The 22,624-nt window shown below is 44.4% G+C and overlaps 2 protein-coding genes and 1 non-coding gene across 3 annotated transcripts; all 3 read right to left on the bottom strand.

Annotated features, from left to right (window-relative positions):
* Positions 1-7,152: 7,152 nt before the first annotated feature.
* LOC148211342 (uncharacterized) lies at positions 7,153-9,092 on the bottom strand. The gene is made up of 7 exons (XM_088124384.1): positions 8,988-9,092; positions 8,689-8,857; positions 8,179-8,599; positions 7,913-8,082; positions 7,694-7,749; positions 7,514-7,573; positions 7,153-7,422 (listed from the first exon to the last, which is right to left on the bottom strand). Exons 1-7 carry the CDS (start codon positions 9,090-9,092, stop codon positions 7,153-7,155), a joined length of 1,251 nt encoding a protein of 416 aa, XP_087980510.1.
* Positions 9,093-18,813: 9,721 nt separating this feature from the next.
* Positions 18,814-19,542, bottom strand: LOC148211341 (uncharacterized). The gene is made up of 2 exons (XM_088124383.1): positions 19,294-19,542; positions 18,814-19,242 (listed from the first exon to the last, which is right to left on the bottom strand). Exons 1-2 carry the CDS (start codon positions 19,540-19,542, stop codon positions 18,814-18,816), a joined length of 678 nt encoding a protein of 225 aa, XP_087980509.1.
* A 2,627-nt stretch (positions 19,543-22,169) lies between these two features.
* Positions 22,170-22,276, bottom strand: LOC148211340 (small nucleolar RNA R71). Its single transcript, XR_015791127.1, has one exon. It is a non-coding gene; the product is annotated as a small nucleolar RNA R71 (small nucleolar RNA).
* Between the last annotated feature and the right edge of the window lie 348 nt (positions 22,277-22,624).

The following is a 22,624-nucleotide window of genomic DNA, read 5'->3' as shown; positions in this document are numbered from 1 at the left end:
AATCGGGAGATTTTTTTTTTCATTTAAATTTCAAAGTGAATGTTAATTGAATTTATCTATATTTATCGGTCTCTAAAAATCCAATTAAATTAATTTTTACCGAACTTGGTATGTTGGGTCTTGTTTTGAGGGAATGGACTCCTTCTTCATTGGGCTTGGATGATTGGGCTTTCATTGAGGGAAAATTGTTTTAAAACAAAACAAAAGGGAAACCCTAACATTTTCTTCTTCTTCTTTTCTCCCTTTTCTTCTTCCCCATTCCTAGCCCTAGCCGACAGCCCCCCCCCCCCCAAACTTCTTCTTCTTCTTCTTCTCCTTGGAGCATTCCAGCCGGCGGCCCTTCTTCTCCGGCGAAGCGACACAACAGCAGCAACATCTCCACGCCGGCGTCCTCCTGCAGCAGCTCGCGGCTGCGCACGAACGACGGTGTCCGACCCACGGCGGCCGCGTTCCTCAGATCCGCGATGACCCACGTTTTCGGCCCCATCTGAACGGGTCTGTTGGAGTTCGACGGGCTCGGGTCGGATTCGGCTGTGCAACAGCAGCTCCACGGCGGCGCTACTGGCGGCGGTGTGCGACGGACGGCGTTCCGTCACGGCAGCGCATGACGCACGGGTCAGCTCCACGGCGGTCCCGACGACCTGCTGCTATAACCTCAACCCCGGCGACGTGCGCAACTCCCGACGGCTGCCTCCGACGAACAGCAGCTTCGGCGACTTGTTCTTTTTGCAATCCGACGCGAACAGTAGCAAATTCGCGAAGACGTCTTCATCCCGACACATTTTGACATTGACCCACACCCAAACGAAGGTTGATTTGAGTTACCCATCACTTTTAGACGTCGGGACAGCAAGCTTAAGGCCTTTTGAACTCAGATTGGGAGCCCGAACCCCTTCGACGTCAACCCACTCCTAACCCAAGTTGTTTTAGTGTGAGTTAGTAGGTAACGACTCTACCTAAACTCGGTTTCGTTTATAACTAAATGTTTCTAATTGGTTACTAACCTCGAGATCATGCTCTTTTGTAGTAGGAAGTGTTCAACGAGCTTAGGAGCTTTAAGACAAGTGTTTGTAAGTAGCACGGGGGCGGGTGCGTGCGTTGATGTTGGTTATTTGGTTGCCGATGTGCTGAATTTGTATGAAGTGTTTGGCGTGTCTCATGAGTTTTTATTATATCTAGCAGTGCTTATTAAATATGGACGTTGGATATTAAGTGTTTGAATGAATTGTGTTGGGCTCCAATCGTTTGCAATTTGTTGACTATGCTCTGTTATGACTAAACTCACTGTGGCGCTGTTGTTAAGATTTGGTATGTTGAGAAAGCATGTTTGGTTTATTGTTTTGCTATTAGAATGATGCTTATGTTGTGGAAGCATGCTGAATTGTGTTGGTGAGCTGAGAGATGCATTGAAATCATACTAGTGGTGATGTTGTTGATGGGCGTTGTGGTGGTTGGTGTTATTAGGGAGTTAGTACTGGAATCTTGGTTGGAGGCCATATATGATATGTGGAGTTTTGGAAATTATGAAGTGAATGGGTGAGTGTCAGGGCCTCGGGTATAACTGGTCGGGGGCTGATACGTCACTAATTGGGTATCGAGGCCTCGGGTATAAATGGTCGGGGGTCGATACGCCAATATTGGATAAAGATGAGCGTCGAGGCCTCGGGTATAAATGGTCGGGGTTCGATGCGAGGAGTATTTCGAAAGGAGAACTATTGGGGCCTTGGGTATAAATGGTCAAAGGCCAATAGATTGTAAGACATCGAGGCCTCGGGTATAAATGGTCGAGGGTCGATGCACTAGTGTCAGGGCTATGGGTATAAATGGTCAGGGGCCGACACTACCAAAAGAATGGTTTAGAAGAACTTGAATAACTGAGGTGAACATAGTTGTATTTGAGGTGTTAGGGAGCCAGGTGGACTGTAATTGTTTTCTTTTTTTATATGATTTTGGTTAGCATCGGGTCTTATGGAGCATGTTTATGGATGAATGAATAATGTAATAGTAGAGCATGTCTATGTTTGTTCGCACACTGTAATGATAGAGCATGACGATGTATGTTCCTTTATGGTTATGAGCATGATGTTTGTGTGTGCTTGGTGAGGGCTACTTACGAAGTATATTTTATATACTCACCCCCCCCCCCCTCTACAATGTTTGTTTCAGGTGAAGGACTCGTGGGTGGCCATGGTGATAGGACGGAGGAGACCTGACAGGCGAGGATCATAGGTTGCTTAGTTTTCCTGTTTAGTTAAATTCATTGGTTAAGGCCTTGTGTTGTGGCCAATGAACGGTTTATTTGCATTTGAATAATTGAGAGATTTTTCCCCTGTTGTTAGTTTTGCTTCGGGATAGGTGTCTATTTGAGTTTTATTCCATTTGTTTAGATTCATATGGATTGAATAATAAACTAGTCTCGAGAAGTGGTTCACGAATGTTGTTTAATGTTATTCCGTGAGATTGATTTATCGTTAAATTGATGAGTATTTGAAACTTGATTTTATAAGTTTATGTGCATAGGAGGTTGGCAGAATGTAGCCGGGGTTAAATTTGATTGGTTGGGTAGTTAATGTGACCTAGAGGTGTGCGGAAAACTCTGGGTCGTTACATTTTCCCTCCACTTCTCCTTTGTTTTAAAGTAAAGAAGGCACAGTTACCCAATTAATTTTGTTAAAACAAAGCAAGGCCCATGAACCAGAAATTAGAATTCTATTCCCAACCTCCCTATGCTTACTTATCACCAATAATAGAAATAAGTAGCCGGCCCAACGACCCAGGACAATTTCCAAAGAAAGCAAACTCGTTGTTAAAAAATAATTAAATACGTACATACACGCTAATAACTCACAACAAATACCGCAGCAGCTCGAAATAAAATGAAATGAAACAATTAAATTAAATTAAAATGATTTCTAAGAAAAAGAGGCCCCCAGCCTGGAAGGTAACCTAACCTGAGTAACGCGGGGCATTACAAACTTCTCCCCTTCAAAAACTTTCGTCCTCAAAAGTTCGTTGATCGAACAACTCTGGATATCGGGCTCTGGTCTCATATTCCCTTTCCGAGGTAGCTTCCTCCACTTGGTGATTCCTCCACAAGACCTTCACCAAGTCAATCGCCCTATTCCGCAGCACCTTTGTCTGTTTTGCTAAGATCTCAATGGGTACCTCCCTATAGCACAAGGTTTCATCTAACTGCAGTGGTTCGGAATCGAAGACATGAGAAGGGTCATGGACATACTTCCTCAGCATAGACACGTGGAACATGTTATGCACCGCATTTAATGACGGTGGCAAAGCCAACCTGTAAGCGACTGGGCCAATGCGCTCCAAGATCTCAAAAAGACTAATATACCTTGGACTAAGTTTTCCTTTCTTACCAAAATGTAGGACTCCCTTCACCGGTGCCACACGAAGAAAAACGTGGTCGCCAATGTCAAACTTTAATGCCCTTCGCCTAACATTAGCGTAACTCTTCTACCTGCTCTGAGCCGTCTGCATTCTTGCCTTAATCCTTTTGATGGCGCCATTATTTTCCTGCACCAACTCTGATCCCAACAGGACTCTCTCACCGACCTCGTCCCAATGTACCAGCGACCTACACTTTTTCCCATACAAAGCTTCATATGGGGCCATGACAATGGTCGCCTGGTAACTGTTGTCGTAAGCAAACTCTACTAAGATCAGGTGTTTGTCCCAAGAACCACCGAAGTCCAATATGCAAGCCCTCAACATATCTTCCAAAATCTGATTCAGAAGCTCAGTCTGACCATCGGTCTGGGTATGGAACGCCGTACTAAAATCGAGCTGCGTCTCGAGTGCCTTATGCAAACTTCGCCAAAAAGTTGACGTGAAACGGGGGTCCCGATATGATACTATGGACACTAGTATGCCATGGAGTCGAACTATCTCCCGCAAATAAAGTTTTGCCTACTTTTCTACTAAATAAGTGGCCTTGCCTGGTATGAAATGCGCAGACATTGTTAAGTGATCCACAATCACCCAAATCACTGTGAATCCTTTAGCCGTCCTCCTCGGCAACCCTGTAATGAAGTCCATGGCCACGTCATCCCATTTCCACACAGGTATTCTTAGAGGCTGCAACAACCCGATCAGTCTCTGTCTTAAGGCCTTCACCTGTTGACACATCAGACATCTACTAATAAACTGGGCAATTTCGCGCTTCATGTTGTGCCATCAATAGTGTCTCTTGAGATCCCTATAAATTTTGGTACTCCCAGGTGACTGAGGTTATGCTGAACGCACGCACTAAGCGTGGTAACAATTCTATAGATGCAAGCACAAACCTGTCATGGTAATATAAAATGGATGGAGTATCCAAGTATCCATCCTCATGGACTTCTAAATAATTTCCAAACTCTAAAGTTTTAATGAATAGTGAACGTTGAAAGGCGCAAATAACGGTTTTGGATTTGGAATTTGGTCTTATAATGGTAAAACCTAGCCCGAATTACTTCAAGTTAGCCAACAAAGAATCAAGGATACGCTAAGGACGATATGCATTTTACTTTAGGAACCAACGACTACGCTTTTCACTTGACTTATGTCTAAGCAAGTTCAAAGTCCTAAGACATTCCCTAATATGTCTATTATGAGAGATATCTTAGTTTTAGGAATGAAATAGTCGCAACCTCGGGTTAAGGTCCTATGTCTAGGCTACTTAACCGGAACCCTTATGTCAAAGGCGCTCCTCTCCTCAGTTTAACCACTCAACAATGCAAATAAGCAACCTTTTCAGTATTGACTTGTTAAGACTTACAGTGGCCTTCTCTTAATCCTAACCTTTTTGGAAAACATGTTGAGCAATGAGTGGAAAGCAAAAACAATACTTCTTAGCAACCCTTTTTAGAAATAAAAGGCTAACTATCCATAACCGGGCTAGAGACGGGAATTTAGAAAGACATATTGAAGAAAATACAGCAAGTAAAATGGTTGAAATTGAAATGCATGTGTGAAAAACAAAAGTTAACTAACGGAGAGTTTTGCTCGGGATTGAAAGCTTCGCCCTTCTCTTTCAAGCAAGGGGGAGTGTCACGTGCTCTTTCCTCCAAAAACACAATTCTCTTAACTAAAAATAAAGTAAAGGCAAAGTAAAGATAAGCTAAGTGTTGGATTTTTATAAATTTGAATAGGTAGAAAATAACTAAGTAACAACGGAAACAAAACAAAGCTCAATAAAGGAATGTAAAGTGCTCGGGATTTAAGAACTAAAAGCAACTAATGAATGCAACTCAAAAGTACTTAGAAAGCAACAAAGAAACACTAAGAATGATCAAGAGAAGGAAGCAAGGCTTGATGAATTTGGTGGAGAAGCTGCTGGAATTTATAGCTATGCAGAATTGGTAAGATAGGTCCTAAAACGCTGGTGGATCACCCATTTCCAACTTCTTTGACTGACTAAATCGTGCTCAAACTGATAGTGGAACACTTCTTCTACACGTATGCATCGGTTGGAACCACCAAAACGCATTGGAAGACGCGTTTCATTAAGGGCAAAGTTGGAAGAAAACCAGGTTTTCTGCAGCCTACCAGGCGCCTAGCGCCTCCAATGAGGGGTTTTCCGTCTTTTTGCTTCTTTTGATTAATTTGCACTCCCAAATGGTCCTAAAATGTCATAAATACAATATAAGCCACCCACAAACCATCATATATGAATTTTGCATGAATTGGAACTCAAACGACCGAGAAAAAGTCCGTAACAAAGTTAAAGCATAGTAAAAACAGCATCCAAAACCTTCTTTTTACGCATGTAAACAAGCGTAATCACCATGATGCATCGAGAACGGGGTACTATGAGCCTCGGTTAGTAGACCCTTCCTTAAAGGGAAGTCTCTTGGTACGCACAGTCTCCCCTGATAGAGTAGGGCCGTATCTTTTGAAAAAGAGTAATCTCCTTGACCCACCATACCGAAACTCTTGCTTAGGCTGGGATCTCCACTTTGTGCAGCGATGACCCGCTGTCTTAAGGTGGGTTCCACCGAGAGTCGAGCTAACACTGCAGAAACATCTTCTCCCACCAACTCCACCTTGGAACTGTCCAACTCGCCTGATATTGGTCCAGGAGGCACTGCGGGGGGTGCTACGCTCGTTGACCTTCTACTGAGTGCGTCGGCTACCACGTTCGCCTTACCCGGATGGTAATTGATCTCACAGTCATAGTCCTTTACCAGCTCTAACCACATCCTCTGCCTTAGGTTAAGTTCTTTCTGAGTGAAGAAATATTTCAAACTTTGGTGGTCAGTGAAGATTTGAATCCTTTCTCCATACAAGTAGTGTCTCCATATCTTCAAGGCAAACACCACCACTGCAAGTTCCAAATCATGGGTGAGGTAGTTAAGCTCGTGCACCTTCAACTGCCGCGAGGCATAGGCAATGACTTTCCCATGTTGCATCAGAACGCAACTCAACCCTCTCCGTGAAGCATCACTGTACACCACTAAACCTCCCGTCCCATCCAGTACCGTTAGCACCGGGGCCGTGACCAAACGCTCATTTAGTTCTCGAAAACTTTTCTCGCATCCATCACTCCAAGTGAAAGTGACATTCTTACGGGTCAACTGAGTCAAAGGCGCCACCAATCGAGAGAAATCTTGAACGAACCTTCTATAATAGCTGGCTGGTCCGAGAAAACTGTGGATTTCGGTCACTGTGCGAGGCCTTGGCCAACCACTGACCTCCTTTACTTTGGCTGGGTCCACGGAAATACCTCTCTAGTTACTATGTGCCCAAGGAAGGCCACCTTATCCAACCAAAACTCGCATTTTGAGAACTTCGCATACAGGCTGTTTGTTTCCCATCAAGGTGATAAGGACCTGTCGCAGATGTCTTTCGTGTTGTTCTGCTGTCTTGGAGTAAATCAAAATGTCGTCGATAAACACAATCACAAACAGGTCCAAAAATTCCATAAAAACCCGATTCATGAGATCCATGAATGTCGCAAGGGCATTAGTGAGTCCAAAATACATTACGGTAAACTCAAAATGCCTATACCTGGACCTCTTTTAGTTAGTCAAAGAGGTCATCGATGCGAGGAAGGGGGTACTTATTCTTTGTTGTCACCTTGTTCAATTCTCGGTAGTCAACACAAAGTCGCATAGATCTATCTTTCTTTTTCACAAAAAGCACTGGAGCACCCTAGGGAGACACACTCAGGCGAATGAAGCCCTTGTTTAAAAGCTCTTCTAGCTGTGCCTTAAGCTCCTTAAGTTTTGTTGGAGCCATGCGGTACGGTGCCTTTGAAATGGGGGCTGTCCCGGGTAATAAATCGATGGAAAAGTCTAGTTCACGGACAGGGGGTAGCCCCGGAAGGTCTTTAGGGAACACGTCTGGGAATTCTTTGACCACGCGGACGGAGTCGATACTGGGTGGAGTCTTACTAATGTTGACGACACTGGCCAAATAACCCTAAGCACCATTCTGTAATAGACGTCTTGCCTTCAATGTCGAGACTCCCTTAGAATTCCACCCGTAACTCCGTTAAACGTAAAACTCTGACCTGAAGGTAGTTAGAAGGAGACTTCCCTTCTCGTGCAATTAATGTTGGTTTGGTTGGTAGCTAGCCAATCCATGCCCAATATGATGTCAAAATCCCATACGTCAAGTTGGATAAATCTTGCCTTTAGGGTCTGATTGTCAAAGGCCTTCTCTCACCATTTGACTAGCAATCATAACTGACCTTGATGGCGTAGAAACTGACAGCAAAAACCCTAACGGCTCTAGTTCGAGGGTTGCCTAATGAACAAATGCAGTGGAAATAAAAGTGTGACTCGACCCCGAATCAAACAATACATAAGCAGGCACATTATGGATTAAGACCGTTCTTGAAAGATAATACAAAGGTAAAGACATAAACCCTGCACGCAATACCCAAAAACCCATAGTGAGAAGGAAATACCTGTGACAATGGCTTCGGCATCCGTCGCTTCCTTACGGGTAAGTGCGGAGACACGAGCCCTCTGGTCACCTCCCTTCGTCAAAACTGTTAAGGGAGCCCTTTGGCCTAGCCTCTGGGTATTCACGGCCGATATGGGACACTCCCTTGCAAAATGCCCCTCTCTGCCGCACCTGAAACAGACTTTAATTCCCGTCCAACACTACCCCGCATGTCTTCTCTGATAAGAGGGGCACACCGGCAGCATGCCCTGTTGTTGAGCCTGGTACTGGGGTGCTCTAAATGGCTGGTCGGCATAAGTCGGAGGGACTTTCCTTTTCAAACCTGAAGACGAACCTACTTCTAGTAAAGGTTGGGCCTTGTTAGAGACATCTTTATCAATAATTAATGCGCCCCTAACTGCTTCCGCGTAGGTGGTGGGTCGCTGAAGGTCCACTGGTCCTCTGATCCCCTTGCGCAAGCCATTAACAAACCTTTTGATCTTCATTTCCTCAGTGTGAATTAACTCCAGAGCAAAACGGGAGAGTTCCGTAAACTTCCTCTCATATTGTGCTACCGTTAAGGTTCCTTGGGCGAGATGGAGGAATTCTGCCTCCTTCATATCTTTCACAGTCTCCGAGTAATAGTAGTCGTACAACAGGTCCTTGAACCTTGCCCACGAAACTGGTACATTAGCATGATCTTCTGTCGCTGCAATTGAGTCTCACCAATTCAGGGCCTCACCCCTCAACATAAAAACTGCACCCTTAACCTTTAATTGGTCCTCGCAACCTAGGTACGCGTAAAGGGCTTCCAACTCTCTGACCCATTCTTCTGCTGCTGTCGCTCTCTCATTTCCTCCGTCAAAGGTACGAAGTCCGTAATGCTTGAAATGCTTGATGAATTGGGCTTCGCTCTAGGGAGTATGAAAGTGTCGGGGTGGCTGGGCTTGTACACCGCCAACTCCAGCTGTGTTATTGATCAGGGCCTGCAACGCCTCCGCAAGCAACGCCACCTGAGGGTTTACCTGGGGAACTGCCGGGGGAACTGGGGGATTCATCCGCCCCTGAGCCTATGCTGGAGGAATTGGAGGAACTACCCCTGCCTGAACACCAACAGGAGGGGGCGGTGGGTCTACCACATTCTTGCCTCTAAGAGCTGAGTCGACGTCTGCACGCAACCTCATACTACTACGGGGTGGCATTGTCTGGATGAAAGAGCACAACATAATCAAGCAAAACATCATGTAACGCCCCAAGATGTTATATACCATCCTAGGCAACGCTAAATAATTCACCTGGCTAGCCTTAACTCTAAACACGAGATAAGCAACTCCCTGGGAAATAATTTAAATGAAATAAAGCTTCGACTCCCATACGTTCTACCAGAAATATAAATTTTATAAACTGTCAAAACTTCGCCCTCCATGGGCAATTTAAAAACAAAGACATCTCATATCCGCCTCAGTGGCTAAAATTCTTAAATAAATAAAACAACCGTACACCTAAACTCGAACGACAACAGTGACGCGTTTACTAGCAACATCCATAACAAATAAAGTAGTTATAAAGAATACAAAATTTCTCCTCGGTCCACACCTAGCAATAACATAAATCCCAACGCTACTCGTACTAAACGACCCTTCCCTCTATCCTCACTAACTAGACTAGTGATCCCTCCTCGGTCAAGCCCTCTCCACGTCATCACCGCGGTCGACCCTGTTCACACCTGAAAACAAATAAGGATAAAAAGGGGGGTGAGTACGTAAGGTACTCTGTAAGTAGCACTTCCTAACTAACACAAAAATAGCAAGGCAATTAAATAGACAGCGAGAGATAGCGTACAAAACTTGACATTTACATACAACAACCATGCGTCGAAACTACCAAGGCCACAACCAATGATTCACTAGCCCTTGTCCCATAGTACTAAACCTTCCTCTACACCCCCCCTGTGTTACTCCCCGCTTAACTTCTCGAGGCATGACGGCTCTTGACATTTATTCCCAAGATACCGCCCCCTCCTTTTACAGTACTTGATGTTCGACCTTGCCATTTATTCCCAAGGTCTAGCACCACTACTTCGCGAGCACCACTCTACTTTAATCCCTCAAGCCTAACTCCTCGAGTCGCATTGACCCTTGACATTTATCCCCAAGGCCTCAATACTCATTTACAGAAATTTGACGTTCGACCTTGTCATTTATTCCCAAGGCCACTACTAAAGGCTTTGAACCTCCAAGCGATTTATATGAATTTTTAGGTCAGAACACCCATAGTCAACGGACTACCAACCCGTCCCTTCACCCTTCACCCTTCACCACTTCACTAACCTCCCATGACCACCTACAGGTAAATTTCCCACATTCTAATTCACTGCACAGTTTACAATACACCCAACAGCTCACAACTAAAACAATATAAACTAAATTCTCAATTTAACAATGCGAGCATTTCATTTACAACATATTTGCAAAACGTCATGAGCCAGTTACTTCTAACTACAACAATTCTGAATCTACTAGTCACCTACAACAATAAGAACAGGAAGCATGTTTCCTCATAAGTGTTCAATAATAGAAAGACGGCAACAAAATCACTAGAAGTTGACAAATCAAAACTAACAATCCCTACATGCTCAATTAAATTATTTTAGCAAGAAAAACAGCATCAAAACCATTCCGTTAACGCTAAATAACGCATGCACTCGTCCCCTGGTGCTACTTACACAACCACGTCCTTAAGTTTGCGTCGAACTCACACCTACGCACAAAAACAGAAAGAAAAAATAGCAACATAAATATACTGTTCAGCCTTCGAAAACAACTCTAAGAGGGTTCAACGGGTCTCATTACCGCAAAACGACTTCGTGTAGGTGTGGGTAAATTAGATCTAGCTTGCAAAGAGGTGGGTAACGTAAATCGAGCTTCGAACGGATGAAGTTAATCACCGGATACCACCCAAAACACTGCTGTCCACGTTTTTACAGGAGCGAGAAACGCCCAAAATGACCTCAAACGGCTTCGATTTGATGCCCGTTATTACAAAACAACTTCGCTTAGGTGTGGGTATTCCAAATCGATTTCGTTTAGGTGTGGGTAATCCAAATCTAACTTCCAACAAGGGTGGGTCAAAGAAAATTACCGGGCTTCCAGGATCTAAGCTATTCGAGTCGTTGGAGGTTGTCGAATCGAGCGAAAACACCGTGAACAGCCACCACGCGCCGCCCGAGACCACGCGCTGCCGCCTGCTGCTGCCCTGCGCCCGACGCTGCTACTGCACTGCCCGACGCCGCTTGCTGCTGCCCGAGCCCGACGCTGCACCTACTGCTCCGATGTCGCCGCTGTTCGTCGCGTCGCCTGAACGGATTTGCTCGCCGGAGAAGAAGAACCCGAGTAGGGGGGTGGCCGGCGGCTCCAACAAGAGAGGGAAAGGGAGGAAGAAGAAGAGGAAAGAATAAGGGCTAGGGTTTTTCTTTGTTTTAAAACTTTAACTCCCTTGGGCTTGGGTTCTTTTCCTTTTGTTTAAGGCCCACTTACCCAACCCCTCCTTGTTAAAACAAGCCAATAATATAATTTCGTAAATGGCCCAATGGTCCAAAACAAGTGTCACATAGCGGAATCCGTACTAAACCATAACTTGATAAATAACTACACGCTACTAACTCACCACTAAATCTGTAACAATACACACTAGCCGAGATGCCGCACTTAAATTAAATAAAGATAACCGATGAATCAAATAAAATAAAATGAAATAAATAAATAAATAAAATCTATTTTGTTATAAAATTTCCCGGAACTCAAGGCAAGTTAACCTGAGTAACGCGGGGCGTTACAGACTTCCTCCCTTCAAAAACTTTCGTCCTCGAAAGTTCGTTGCTCGAACAATTCAGGATAATGGGCCCTGATTTCTCTTCTCTCTCCCAAGTAGCCTCTTCTATTTGGTGGTTCCTCCACAAGACCTTCACCAAGTCAATCACCCGGTTCCGCAGCACTTTGGTCTCTATTGCTACGATCCCAATGGGTACTTCTTTATAGCACAATGTTTCATCTACCTGCAGTGGTTCGTAATCCAAGATGTGGGAAGGGTCATGGACGTATTTCCTCAACATGGACACGTGGAACACGTTATGCACTGCGTTCAACGACGGTGGCAAAGCCAACCGGTAAGCGACCGGGCTGATGCGCTCCAAGATCTCAAAAGGACCAATAAATCTTGGACTACGTTTTCCCTTCTTACCAAAACGTAGGACTCCCTTCACCGGTGCCACACGAAGGAAAATGTGGTCACCAACATCAAATTCCAATGCTCTTCGCCTAACATCAGCGTAACTCTTCTGTCTGCTTTGGGCCGTCTCCATTCTTGCTCTAATCTTTTGGATGGCACCATTAGTTTCTTGTACAAATTCTGGTCCCAACAAGACTCTCTCACCGACCTCATCCCAATGCACCGACAACCTACACTTTCTCCCATACAACGCTTCATATGGGGCCATGTCAATGGTCGCCTGATAACTGTTGTTGTATGCAAACTCTGCTAAGTACAGGTGTTTGTCCCAAGAACCACCGAAATCCAATGTGCAAGCCCTCAACATATCTTCCAGAACCTGGTTTAGACGCTCGGTCTTGCCATCGGTCTGAGGGTGAAACGCCGTACTGAAATCGAGTCGTATCCCCAGAGCTTTATGCAAACTCCGCCAAAACGTTGACGTGAAACGGGAGTCCCAATCTAACACTGTAACGCCCCAGGAATTTCACCATTTCCAAACAGGGACCGTTACTAAGCCTACCTAAAATTTTCGCATAAACAAGAGAATTTTCTTCACACCAACACTAAGCAATAAAACTACCACGCTTCTGCTGCGCTACTTTGATTTCCAACACTCACGAGAGCTTGAACAATTAGAACAACAACACTAATGTTTTAAGAGAAACTCACATCCTATACAGATAAACCATTTAATACCGACTTCACATTAACCAAACCCTTCAAGGAAACCTTACTAACTATAGACCATCCACTAAATGAATATTAACATCTCGAATGGCAATGAAGCAAAAGCTAATTCAAGTACGATCAACTTAAACAAATGTATTCATAAATATCCTAAGTAGATTACAATCCCGTAGTTCAATAGGCTAACAAAATTAATGCTTTAAAAGAATAATGAATCGGCAACCTTACAACATCCTTTAGACAATAGAACTAAACCAAACCAACCACTACCAACTCAACTACAGGATTAAATGGCCACAACTATCCTAACTAAAAGAAATTAATTCCACGCAGCAAAGCTAATGGTCCTTCCGATCAAGCCTCCTCCTCGCCATCACCATCCTAAGAGCTAGCTCGATACCTGCAAACTGGAGGGGAAAAGAGGGATGAGTACAACCACAGTACTCAGTAAGCAGCCCTTATCTGAAGGGTCACGCACAAACAGCACACTTATCAACGAACAATGTGTCATGCTTATTAAAGGATCAACACACACACATCATGCTCAACCAAATCATGAAACATTCACAGTCAAGCTTTTCATCACATTATGCATTCAAACACAGACACATTCTATAAAATTCGGTGACAACCACAACCTGGAACACATTAACTACCAGTACTAACCTCTAGTCTCCCTAACATCTCAAGTATCTCTACGCTTATCACAGCTACTCTAGCCTTCCACAGTTAACTCCTTCGAGCAGAGTCAGCCCCTGACCATTTATACCCATAGCCCCGACCCTGCAGCATCGGCCCTCGACCATTTATACCTGAGGCCTTGAACTCTGCATCGACCCTCGACCATTTATACCCGAGGCCTTGATGTCTTACAATCTATTGGCCCTTGACCATTTATACCCAAGGCCTCAATAGTTCTCCTTTCGAAAGACTCCTCGCATCGACCCCCGACCATTTATACCTGAGGCCTCAACGCTCATCTTTATCCAATATTGGCGTATCGACCCCCGACCATTTATAGTCGAGGCCTCGACACCCAATTAGTGACGTATCATCCCTCGACCATTTATACCCGAGGCCCTGACACTCACCCATTCGCTTCGTAATTTTTATAACTCCACATATCATTTCTAGCCTCCAACCAGGATTTCGTACTACTTCCCTAATAACACCAACCACCACAAAGCCCAACAACAACACAACCACTAGTAAGATTTCAATGCATCACGAGTCTCAATAACACAAAGTGTGACAACAACCAACCTGCTCACAGCATAGCGCACACAAAGCTTCAACAAACAACCCTATGACATTCTTCACATAACATGCTTTTCACAACATAACAAATCCTAATAACTTCCAACCAACCATACAATATCAGTAAGTTCCTAAAGTTGCAGGCAACAAACATGAATACAAGTCATATACATATCCAATATATAAAATAACTGCAAGTTACAATAACAGTATCGACCTCACAAACCTGTCCAACAATTAAAATAATAAGAGAAACATGTTTATAATGTAAAATCAGCAAGACCAATTTCTATTAACACACATCAACGCACACAATCGCCCCCATGATACTTACTTTGTTATGTCCCAAAATTCTCATAAGAGTCCTACTTGCTACTACGCCATGCCTCATGCATCAACAATCTCATAACAGTCCAATATGCGATACACCGAAATGATCATATGTAAAAGCCAATCAATCTAAAATAGTCCAACATGATCCAACGGCTCCAGCAGGCATCGTTCACAGAAAAAGCACAATCAACCACTTAACCAAAATATAGTTCATAGATACCCAGCATTCATCAAACACTACCGACTTCTCATCAACATTCAACATGCTTTCAAAACAACAGATTATAGTGCCGGTATACAAGTTTCATCATGAAAACCAATTAGAACATAACAACAATTCAATCATAGTGATCCAAGATTACTTGACTACAATTTATTCACACAACCACATAATTTTCCCAAGATATGTCAATAGTTTTATCAACAACGACGTTCGCTAAATGATAACAACGACAAGCAACATGCAAATATCACACATGGGCACACGAGCAAACAACCATATCATATCAGCACACAACAACCAACCCCTCCAGTAAGAAACTACTTGCTACAAAGTTCTAATGCGCTACCAAGTTCACCGAAGGGTTCCTAAATCCAAAAGCAAACCAAACTTGATAAGAAATCCTGTTAGAAACACTTAGTTTGCATCGAACGTGAGTTTAGCTGATCTGTTACCTACTATCTCACCATAAAACCTCTTGGGTAAGGAGTGGGTCGACGTCAAAACAGTGTCGGAGGGGATGGGTAACTCAAATCAAGCTTCGTTTGGGTGTGGGTCAATGCCAAAATGTATCGGAATGAAGACGTCTTCGCGAATCTGCTACTGTTCGCGTCGAAGGGACTGCTGCAGGGCGTCGGATTCCGGTGGCTGTTCAGTGTCGTCGCCGTTCGTGGTTCGTGGAGCGTGTCGGCCAGTCGTGGAGGGTCGTCGGAGAGCCACCGCGCCGTGGGTCGTTCGATTGTGGAGGAGACGTCGCACTGCTGCAATTTCGTAGGGGAAACGCCGCGCCGCCGTGGAGAACGTTGCTGATGGCGCCGGAATCGCGATTCAACACCGCTGCTCGATTCGCGATGATGCACCACCAATCGACGCCGGAGTTGCTGTCTGCTCGAGCCGCCGACGAGGGAAAACGTCACTGTTGCACGCCGCACGTTGCACGGAGAGTCACCGGAGAGCTGTACGGAGTTGGGCGCTGTGTTCTGCTTCGCCGGAGTAGAAATCCCAAGGGGTCCGGCGGCTGATTTGGGGAAGAAGAGGAAGAAGAAATCAAGGGGGGGCGGCGGCTCCAAAACGAGAGGAAGAAGAAGAAGAAAGGAAAAAAAATTAAAAAGAAGAAGAAGAAGGAAAAAAAACAAAATAGATTTAGGGTTTTTTTTATTTATTTTGTTTTAAAACCAATAGCCCAATTCCCAAATCTTAAATGAGGCCCAACTAAAACTACAATGGTCCAAAACAAAAGCCCAATAATTATGCTTTAGAAATAAAGTAAACCCCACAACAACCCGAAATAAAATAGTTAACTTAAACTCTAAAACCCAAGAATAATAATTCAAAGAAAAGTAGAAATTAAGAGTCCCAAAAAAAAACCATGAATTTAAGATTTAACTAAAAATCTCCTACACAGGTCGAGAACTTAAATTATCTTAATCCAATGAAAATTAACTTAATTCTAATTTAGCCGAAAATTAGAATTTCGAAGTTAGAAGATCCAAGAATTAATGTTATCAACTTAGGGAAAGATCCAAGCCACTATTTATCTCTGAAAATAAACGAGTCAGAGAACGCGGGGCGTTACAGACACTATGGTCAGTGGTATGCCATGGAGTCTAACTATTTCATGCAGATAAAGTTCCGCCCACCTTTCTACTGAATACGTGGCTTTGCCTGGTATGAAATGCGCAGACTTTGTTAAGCGATCCACAATTACCCAAATCACTGTGAAACCTTTAGTCGTCCTCGGCAACCCTGTAATGAAGTCCATGGCTACGTCATCCCATTTCCACACCGGTATACTTAAAGGTTGCAACAACCCAGCGGGCCTCTGTCTAGAGGCTTTCACCTGTTGGCACGTCAAACAGCTACTAACAAACTGAGCAATCTCACGCTTCATATTGTGCCACCAAGAGTGTCTCTTAAGATCTCTATACATCTTGGTACTCCCAGGATGCACCGAGAATGGGGTATTATGAGCCTCGGTTAGTAAATCCCTCCTTAAAGGAAAATCTCTTGGTACGCACAGTCTTCCCTGATAGAGCAGGGCCTTATCTTCCGAAAGGGAAAAATCTACTTGGCCCAGCATCACAAAACCCTTGCTCAGACTGGAGTCTCCCTTTTGTGCAGCGATGATTTGCTGTCTTAGGGTGGGTTTGACCAAGAGTTGAGCTAGCACTGCCGAAACATCTTCTACCGCTAACTCCACCTCAGAACGGTCCAACTCATCTAACACTGGTCCAGGAGGTACTACCAGAGGAGCTACGCTTGCTGCTCTTCTACTGAGTGCATCGGCCACCACGTTTGCCTTACCCGGATGGTAATTGATCTCGCAGTCATAGTCTTTTACCAGTTCCAACCACCTCCGCTGCCTTAGGTTAAGTTCTTTATGAGTGAAGAAATATTTTAAACTTTGGTGATCAGTGAAGATTTGAATCTTTTCCCCATAAAGGTAGTGTCTCCATATCTTCAAGGCGAACACTACCGCAACAAGCTCCAAGTCATGAGTGGGATAGTTAAGCTCGTGTACTTTTAACTGACGTGAGGCATAGGCAATGACTTTTCCCTGCTGCATCAGAACGCAACCTAAACCCCTTCGTGAAGCGTCACTGTACACCACCAAACTTCTCGATCCATCCGGTACTGTTAACACTGCGGTCGTGACCAAACGCTCCTTCAGTTCTTGGAAGCTTTTCTCACATTCGTCGCTTCAATTGAACGTGGCATTCTTGCGGGTTAACTGAGTCAACGGCGCCGCCACCCGAGAGAAATCCTGGACGAACCTTCTATAATAGCCGGCTAGGCCGAGAAAACTGCGGATTTCGGTCACTGTGCGAGGCCTTGGCCAACCACTGACCGCCTCCACCTTGGCCGGGTCCACAGCAATACCTTCCCTAGTGACTATGTGGCCAAGGAAAGCCACCTTAACCAGCCAAAACTCACATTTCGAGAACTTCGCGTACAGGCTGTTCTTCCTCAAAGCGGTAAGAACCTGGCGCAGATGTCCTTCGTGCTGCTCTTCCGTTTTGGAGTAAATTAAAATATCGTCGATAAACACGATCACGAACAGATCCAAAGATTCCTTAAAAACTCGATTCATGAGATCCATAAATGCCGCAGGGGCATTAGTGAGTCCGAAAGACATAACAGTAAACTCATAATGCCCATACCTTGTTCTGAAGGCTGTCCTAGGTATGTCGGCGTCTTTAATTCTCAACTGGTGTTACCTCGATCGTAGGTCTATCCTCGAGAACACCCTTAATCCTTTTAGTTGGTCAAAGAGGTCATCGATGCGAGGAAGGGGACCTATTTTTTATTGTCACCTTGTTCAGATCTCGGTAATCAACACAAAGTCGCATAGATCCATCTTTCTTTTTCACAAACAGCACGGGAGCACCCCAAGGAGACACGCTCGGGCAAATGAAGCCTTTGTCTAAGAGCTCTTCCAGCTGAGCCTTAAGCTCCTTAAGTTTCACTGGAGCCATGCGGTACGGTGCCTCTGAAATGGGAGCTGTCCCGGGTGGTAAGTCGATACAAAACTCCAGTTCACGAACAGAGGGTAGCCCCGGAAGGTCATTGGGGAACATATCTGGGAACTCTCTGACCACGTGAACGGAGTCTATACTAGGTGGAGTCTTACTAATGTCGACGACGTTGGCCAAATATCCCCAAGCTCCATTATGCAACAAGCGTCTTGCCTTCAACGCTGATACTGTCCTTGGGACTCTACCCGTAACTTCTTTAAATGTAAAGTTCCGACCCGAAGGTAGTTGGAAGGAGACTTCTCTTCTCGAGCAATTAATGTTGGCTTGGTTGGTAGCTAGCCAATCCATGCCCAAAATAACGTCAAAATCTTGCATGTCCAGCTGGATCAGTCTTGCCCTTAGAGTCTGATTATCAAAAGACAACTCACCTGCCCTCACCTTTTGACTAGCGATCAAAACCGACCCTGATGGTGTAGAAACTGACAACAAAAACCCTAACGGCTCTAATTCGAGGGTTGCGTGACGAACAAACGCAGAAGAGATGAAAGTGTGGCTCGACCCCGAATCAAACAATACATACACAGGCACATCATGGACTAAAACAGTACCTGTGACCACTGTTTCGGCATCCGCCGCTTCCTTGCGAGTAAGTGTGAAGACACGAGCTCTTTGGTTATTTCCCTACGTCGAAACTGATGGCGAAATCCTCTGGCCTAACCTCTGTGTATTTGTGGCCGACATGGGACATTCCCTTGCAAAATGCCCCTCTCTTCCGCACTTGAAACAACCCTTACTTCCCGCCCAGCACTGCCTCGTATGTCTTCTCTGGCAGGTGGGGCATACTGGCGGCATGCCCTGGTGCTGAGCCTGGCGCTGGGGTGCTCTCAATACCAGGTTGGCATAAGTCGGAGGGAACTTCCTTTTCACACCTGAAGATGATCCGACCTCTGGCAGGGGTGAGGCCTTGTTGGAAACATCCTTATCCATAACCAAGGCGCCCCTGACCGCTTCAGCATAGGTGGTGGGTCGCTGGAGGTCCACCGGGCCTCTGATTCCCTTGCGCAAGCCTTTAACAAACCTCTTGATCTTTAATGCCTCAGTGGGAATCAACTATAGAGCGAAACGGGAGAGTTCCGTGAACTTCCTTTCATACTGTGCCACCGATAAGCTTCCTTGAACTAGATGCAGGAATTCCGCCTCCTTCATGTCTTTCACAGTCTCCGGATAGTAGTAGTCGTACAACAAGTTCTTGAACCTCGCCCACGGAATTGGTACATTCGCATGATCCTCTGCCGCTGCTACTGAGTCCCACCAGTTCAGGGCCTCACCCCTCAACATAAAAACTGCACCCTTCACATTGAATTGGTCTTCGCAACCAAGATACGCGTAAAGTGCTTCCAACTCTCTCATCCACTCTTCCGCTGCAGTCGCTCTTTCACTCTCACCGTCAAAGGTTGGGGGTCCGTAGCGCTTGAAATCCTTGATGAAGCAAGCCTCGCTCTAGGGAGTATGAAGGTGTTGGGGTGGCGAAGCTTGGACTCCGCCCACCCCTGCGGCGTTATTGATCACTGCTTGCAATGCCTCCACAAGCAACACCAATTGGGGGTTCACCTAAGGAACTGCTGGGGGAACTGGAGGATCTGCCCGCTCTCGAGCTGCTGCTGGAGGAAATGTGATTACGCTTGTTTACATGCGTAAAAAGAAGGTTTTAGATGCTGTTTTTACTATGTTTCAGCTTTGTTTCGGATTTTTTTCGGTCGTTTCAGTTCTAAGTCATGCGAAATTCATATATTATGGTTTGTGGTTGGCTTATATTGTATTTATGACATTTTAGGACCATTTGGGAGTGCAAATTAATCAAAAGAAGCAAAAAGTCGGAAATACCTACATGGGAGGCGCCAGGCGCCTGGGAAGGCTGCAGAAAACTGGTTTTCTTCCAACTTTGCCCTTAATTAAACGCGTCTTCCAATGCGTTTTGGTGGTTCCAACCGATGCATACATGTAGAAGAAGTGTTCCACTATCAGTTTGAGCACAATTTCGTCAGTCAGAGGAGTTGGAAATGGGTGATTCACCATCGTTTTAGGACCTACCTAACCAAGTCTGCACAGCTATAAATTCCAGCAACTTCTCCACCAAAATCATCAAGCCTTGCTTCCTTCTCTTGATCATTTTTAGTGTTTCTTTGTTGCTTTCTAAGTACTTTTGAGTTGCTTTCATTAGTTGCTTTTGGTTTTTAAATCCCGATCACTTTATATTTCGTTATTGAGCTTTGTTTTGTTTCCATTTGTACTTAGTTATTTTCTACTTATTCAAATTTATAAAAATCCAGAACTTTGCTTATCTTCCCTTTGCCTTTACTTTATTTTTAGTTAAGAGAGTTGTGTTTTTGGAGGAAAGAGCACGTGACACTCCCCCTTGCTTGAAAGAGAAGGGCGAAGCTCTCAATCCCGATAAAAACTCTCCGTTGGTTAACTTTTGTTGTTCACACATGCATTCCAATTTCAACCATTTTACTTGCTGTATTTTCTTCAATATGTCTTTCTAAATTCCCGTGTCTAGCCCGGTTATGGATAGTTAGCCTTTTATTTCTAATAAGGGTTGCTAACAAGTAGTGTTTTTGCTTTCCATTCATTGCTCAACATGTTTTCCCAAAAAGTTAGGATTTAGAGAAGGCCACTGTAAGTCTTAACAAGTCAATACTGAAAAGGTTGCTTATTTGCATTGTTGAGTGGTTAAACCGAGGAGAGGAGCGCCTTAGACATAAGGGTTCCGCTTAAGTAGCCTAGACATAGGACCTTAACCCGAGGTTGCGACTATTTCCATCCTAAAACTAAGATATATCTCATAATACACATATTAGGGAATGTCTTAGGACTTTGAACTTGCTTAGACAAAAATCAAGTGAGAAGCGTAGTCGTTGGTTTCTAAAGTAAAATGCATATTGCCCTTAGCATGTCCTCGATTCTTTGTTGGCTAACTTGAAGTAATTCGGGCTAGGTTTTATCATTATAAGTCCAAATCCCGAATCCAAAACCATTATTTGTGACCACTTCCCATTTTTCAAGAATCACTCATTTCAACATTCACTATTCTTTAAAACTTTAGAGTTTGGAAATTATTTAGAAGTCCTTGAGGATCGATACTTGGATACTCCATCCATTTTATATTACTCTGACAGGTGTGCGCTTGCATCTATATAATTGTTACCACGCTTAGTGCGTGCGTTCAGCATAAACGCCAGTAAAGTTTTTGGCGCCGTTGCCGGGGACTTTAATTTTAAAATTATTTTCAAATTCTGTTAGTTTTTATTTTTGTGAATTGTTGTTGGGTGTAATTTCCATCCACCGTTTTTGTTCTATATTTTGGTCGTTTATCTCACAAGGGTAAGTTAAAGTGCATGAGCACAAGATCTTTTCTTCTACCCCTTGACCCTGAGATTGAGCGGACCCTTCGAAAAAATCAAAAGGAGCAAAGACTTCGAAAACAACTAGAAAAGCAAAAAGAGAGAGAAGGTGAAATCAGTCCTGAAAGTGAGGTAGAGAGTACGAGCACATCAATGGCAGATATTCCACCTCGTGATCCGGTTGATCCACCTGCTGTTAACGGTAATATGAGGGATCATGCATGAAATGATGAATTCAACCATATCCAGATGGCGGACAACAGAGACGTGGCAATGCGAGAATATGCCGCCACGGCTTTTCAGAACTTTGATTAAGGGATAGTCAACCCTATTCCAGCCCACCCAAACTTTGAGCTTAAACCAATGATGTTCCAAATGTTTCAGACAATTGGACATTTTGGAGGGCAGGAACATGAGGATCCACATGATCATCTGAAATCATTCATTCAAATTGCAAATGCATTTCGATTACCTGGTCTAACAGACGATGCTCTGAGACCAACACTTTTTCCATTTTCTTTGAAGGACCAAGCTAGAGCATGGCTCAATGCATTTCCACCGGGATCCATCACCACATGGGGGTCGTTAGTGGAGAAGTTCTTAACAAAATTCTTCCCACCTACTCGCCACGCTGATATTAGAGAGGAGATCATCTCCTTTAGACAGTATGATCGTGAACCTGTTCACGAGGCGTGGGAAAGATTTAAAGAACTAATCAGGAAATGTCCGAACCATGGCTTGCCGGCATGCATCCAGATAGAACATTTCTTTAGAGGTTTAGATCATCCTACTAAGATGATGCGAAACAATGCTGCCAACGGAGCCTTTACAAAGAAGACATTCAACGAGATAGTCGACATCCTAAATGACTTAGCTTCACACAACGAACTATGGTGTTCGCAAAGATCTAGGGCAGTACCAGAGAAGCAAGATCCAGCTGGAGTTTTGGCTCTGGACATTGCAACCTTGATGCAAAAAGAGATGGTTACAATGAACCAGAGGCTGAAAGAGATGGCGTTGGGAATAAAAAATCCATTAGCCACGCCGATACAACCTGTGCAGTCGGATTATTGCACTCCTGCCCCTGT

This window comes from Momordica charantia (assembly GCF_013281855.1).
Source record: "Momordica charantia cultivar OHB3-1 chromosome 5 unlocalized genomic scaffold, Mcharantia_2.0 BLBB01000005.1, whole genome shotgun sequence".
NCBI classification, from domain to species: domain Eukaryota; kingdom Viridiplantae; phylum Streptophyta; class Magnoliopsida; order Cucurbitales; family Cucurbitaceae; genus Momordica; species Momordica charantia.
The sequence above is the reverse complement of the archived record's forward strand: the minus strand, read 5'-3'. Positions and strand labels throughout refer to the sequence as shown.

What these genes read in the sequence shown, in the direction of transcription:
- LOC148211342 (XM_088124384.1), bottom strand. Translation starts at nt 9,092, where the DNA reads ATGCCACCCCGTAGTAGTATGAGGTTGCGTGCAGACGTCGACTCAGCT. An exon ending in TGCCGAAGCCATTGTCACAG is followed by an intron (nt 7,750 to 7,912) that starts GTATTTCCTTCT and finishes TTTGTTCATTAG; the next exon opens with GCAACCCTCGAACTAGAGCC. An exon ending in TCAGTTTCTACGCCATCAAG is followed by an intron (nt 7,574 to 7,693) that starts GTCAGTTATGAT and finishes TGGATTGGCTAG; the next exon opens with CTACCAACCAAACCAACATT.
- LOC148211341 (XM_088124383.1), bottom strand. Translation starts at nt 19,542, where the DNA reads ATGAGAGAGTTGGAAGCACTTTACGCGTATCTTGGTTGCGAAGACCAA. An exon ending in TAGTTCAAGGAAGCTTATCG is followed by an intron (nt 19,243 to 19,293) that starts GTGGCACAGTAT and finishes TTCGCTCTATAG; the next exon opens with TTGATTCCCACTGAGGCATT.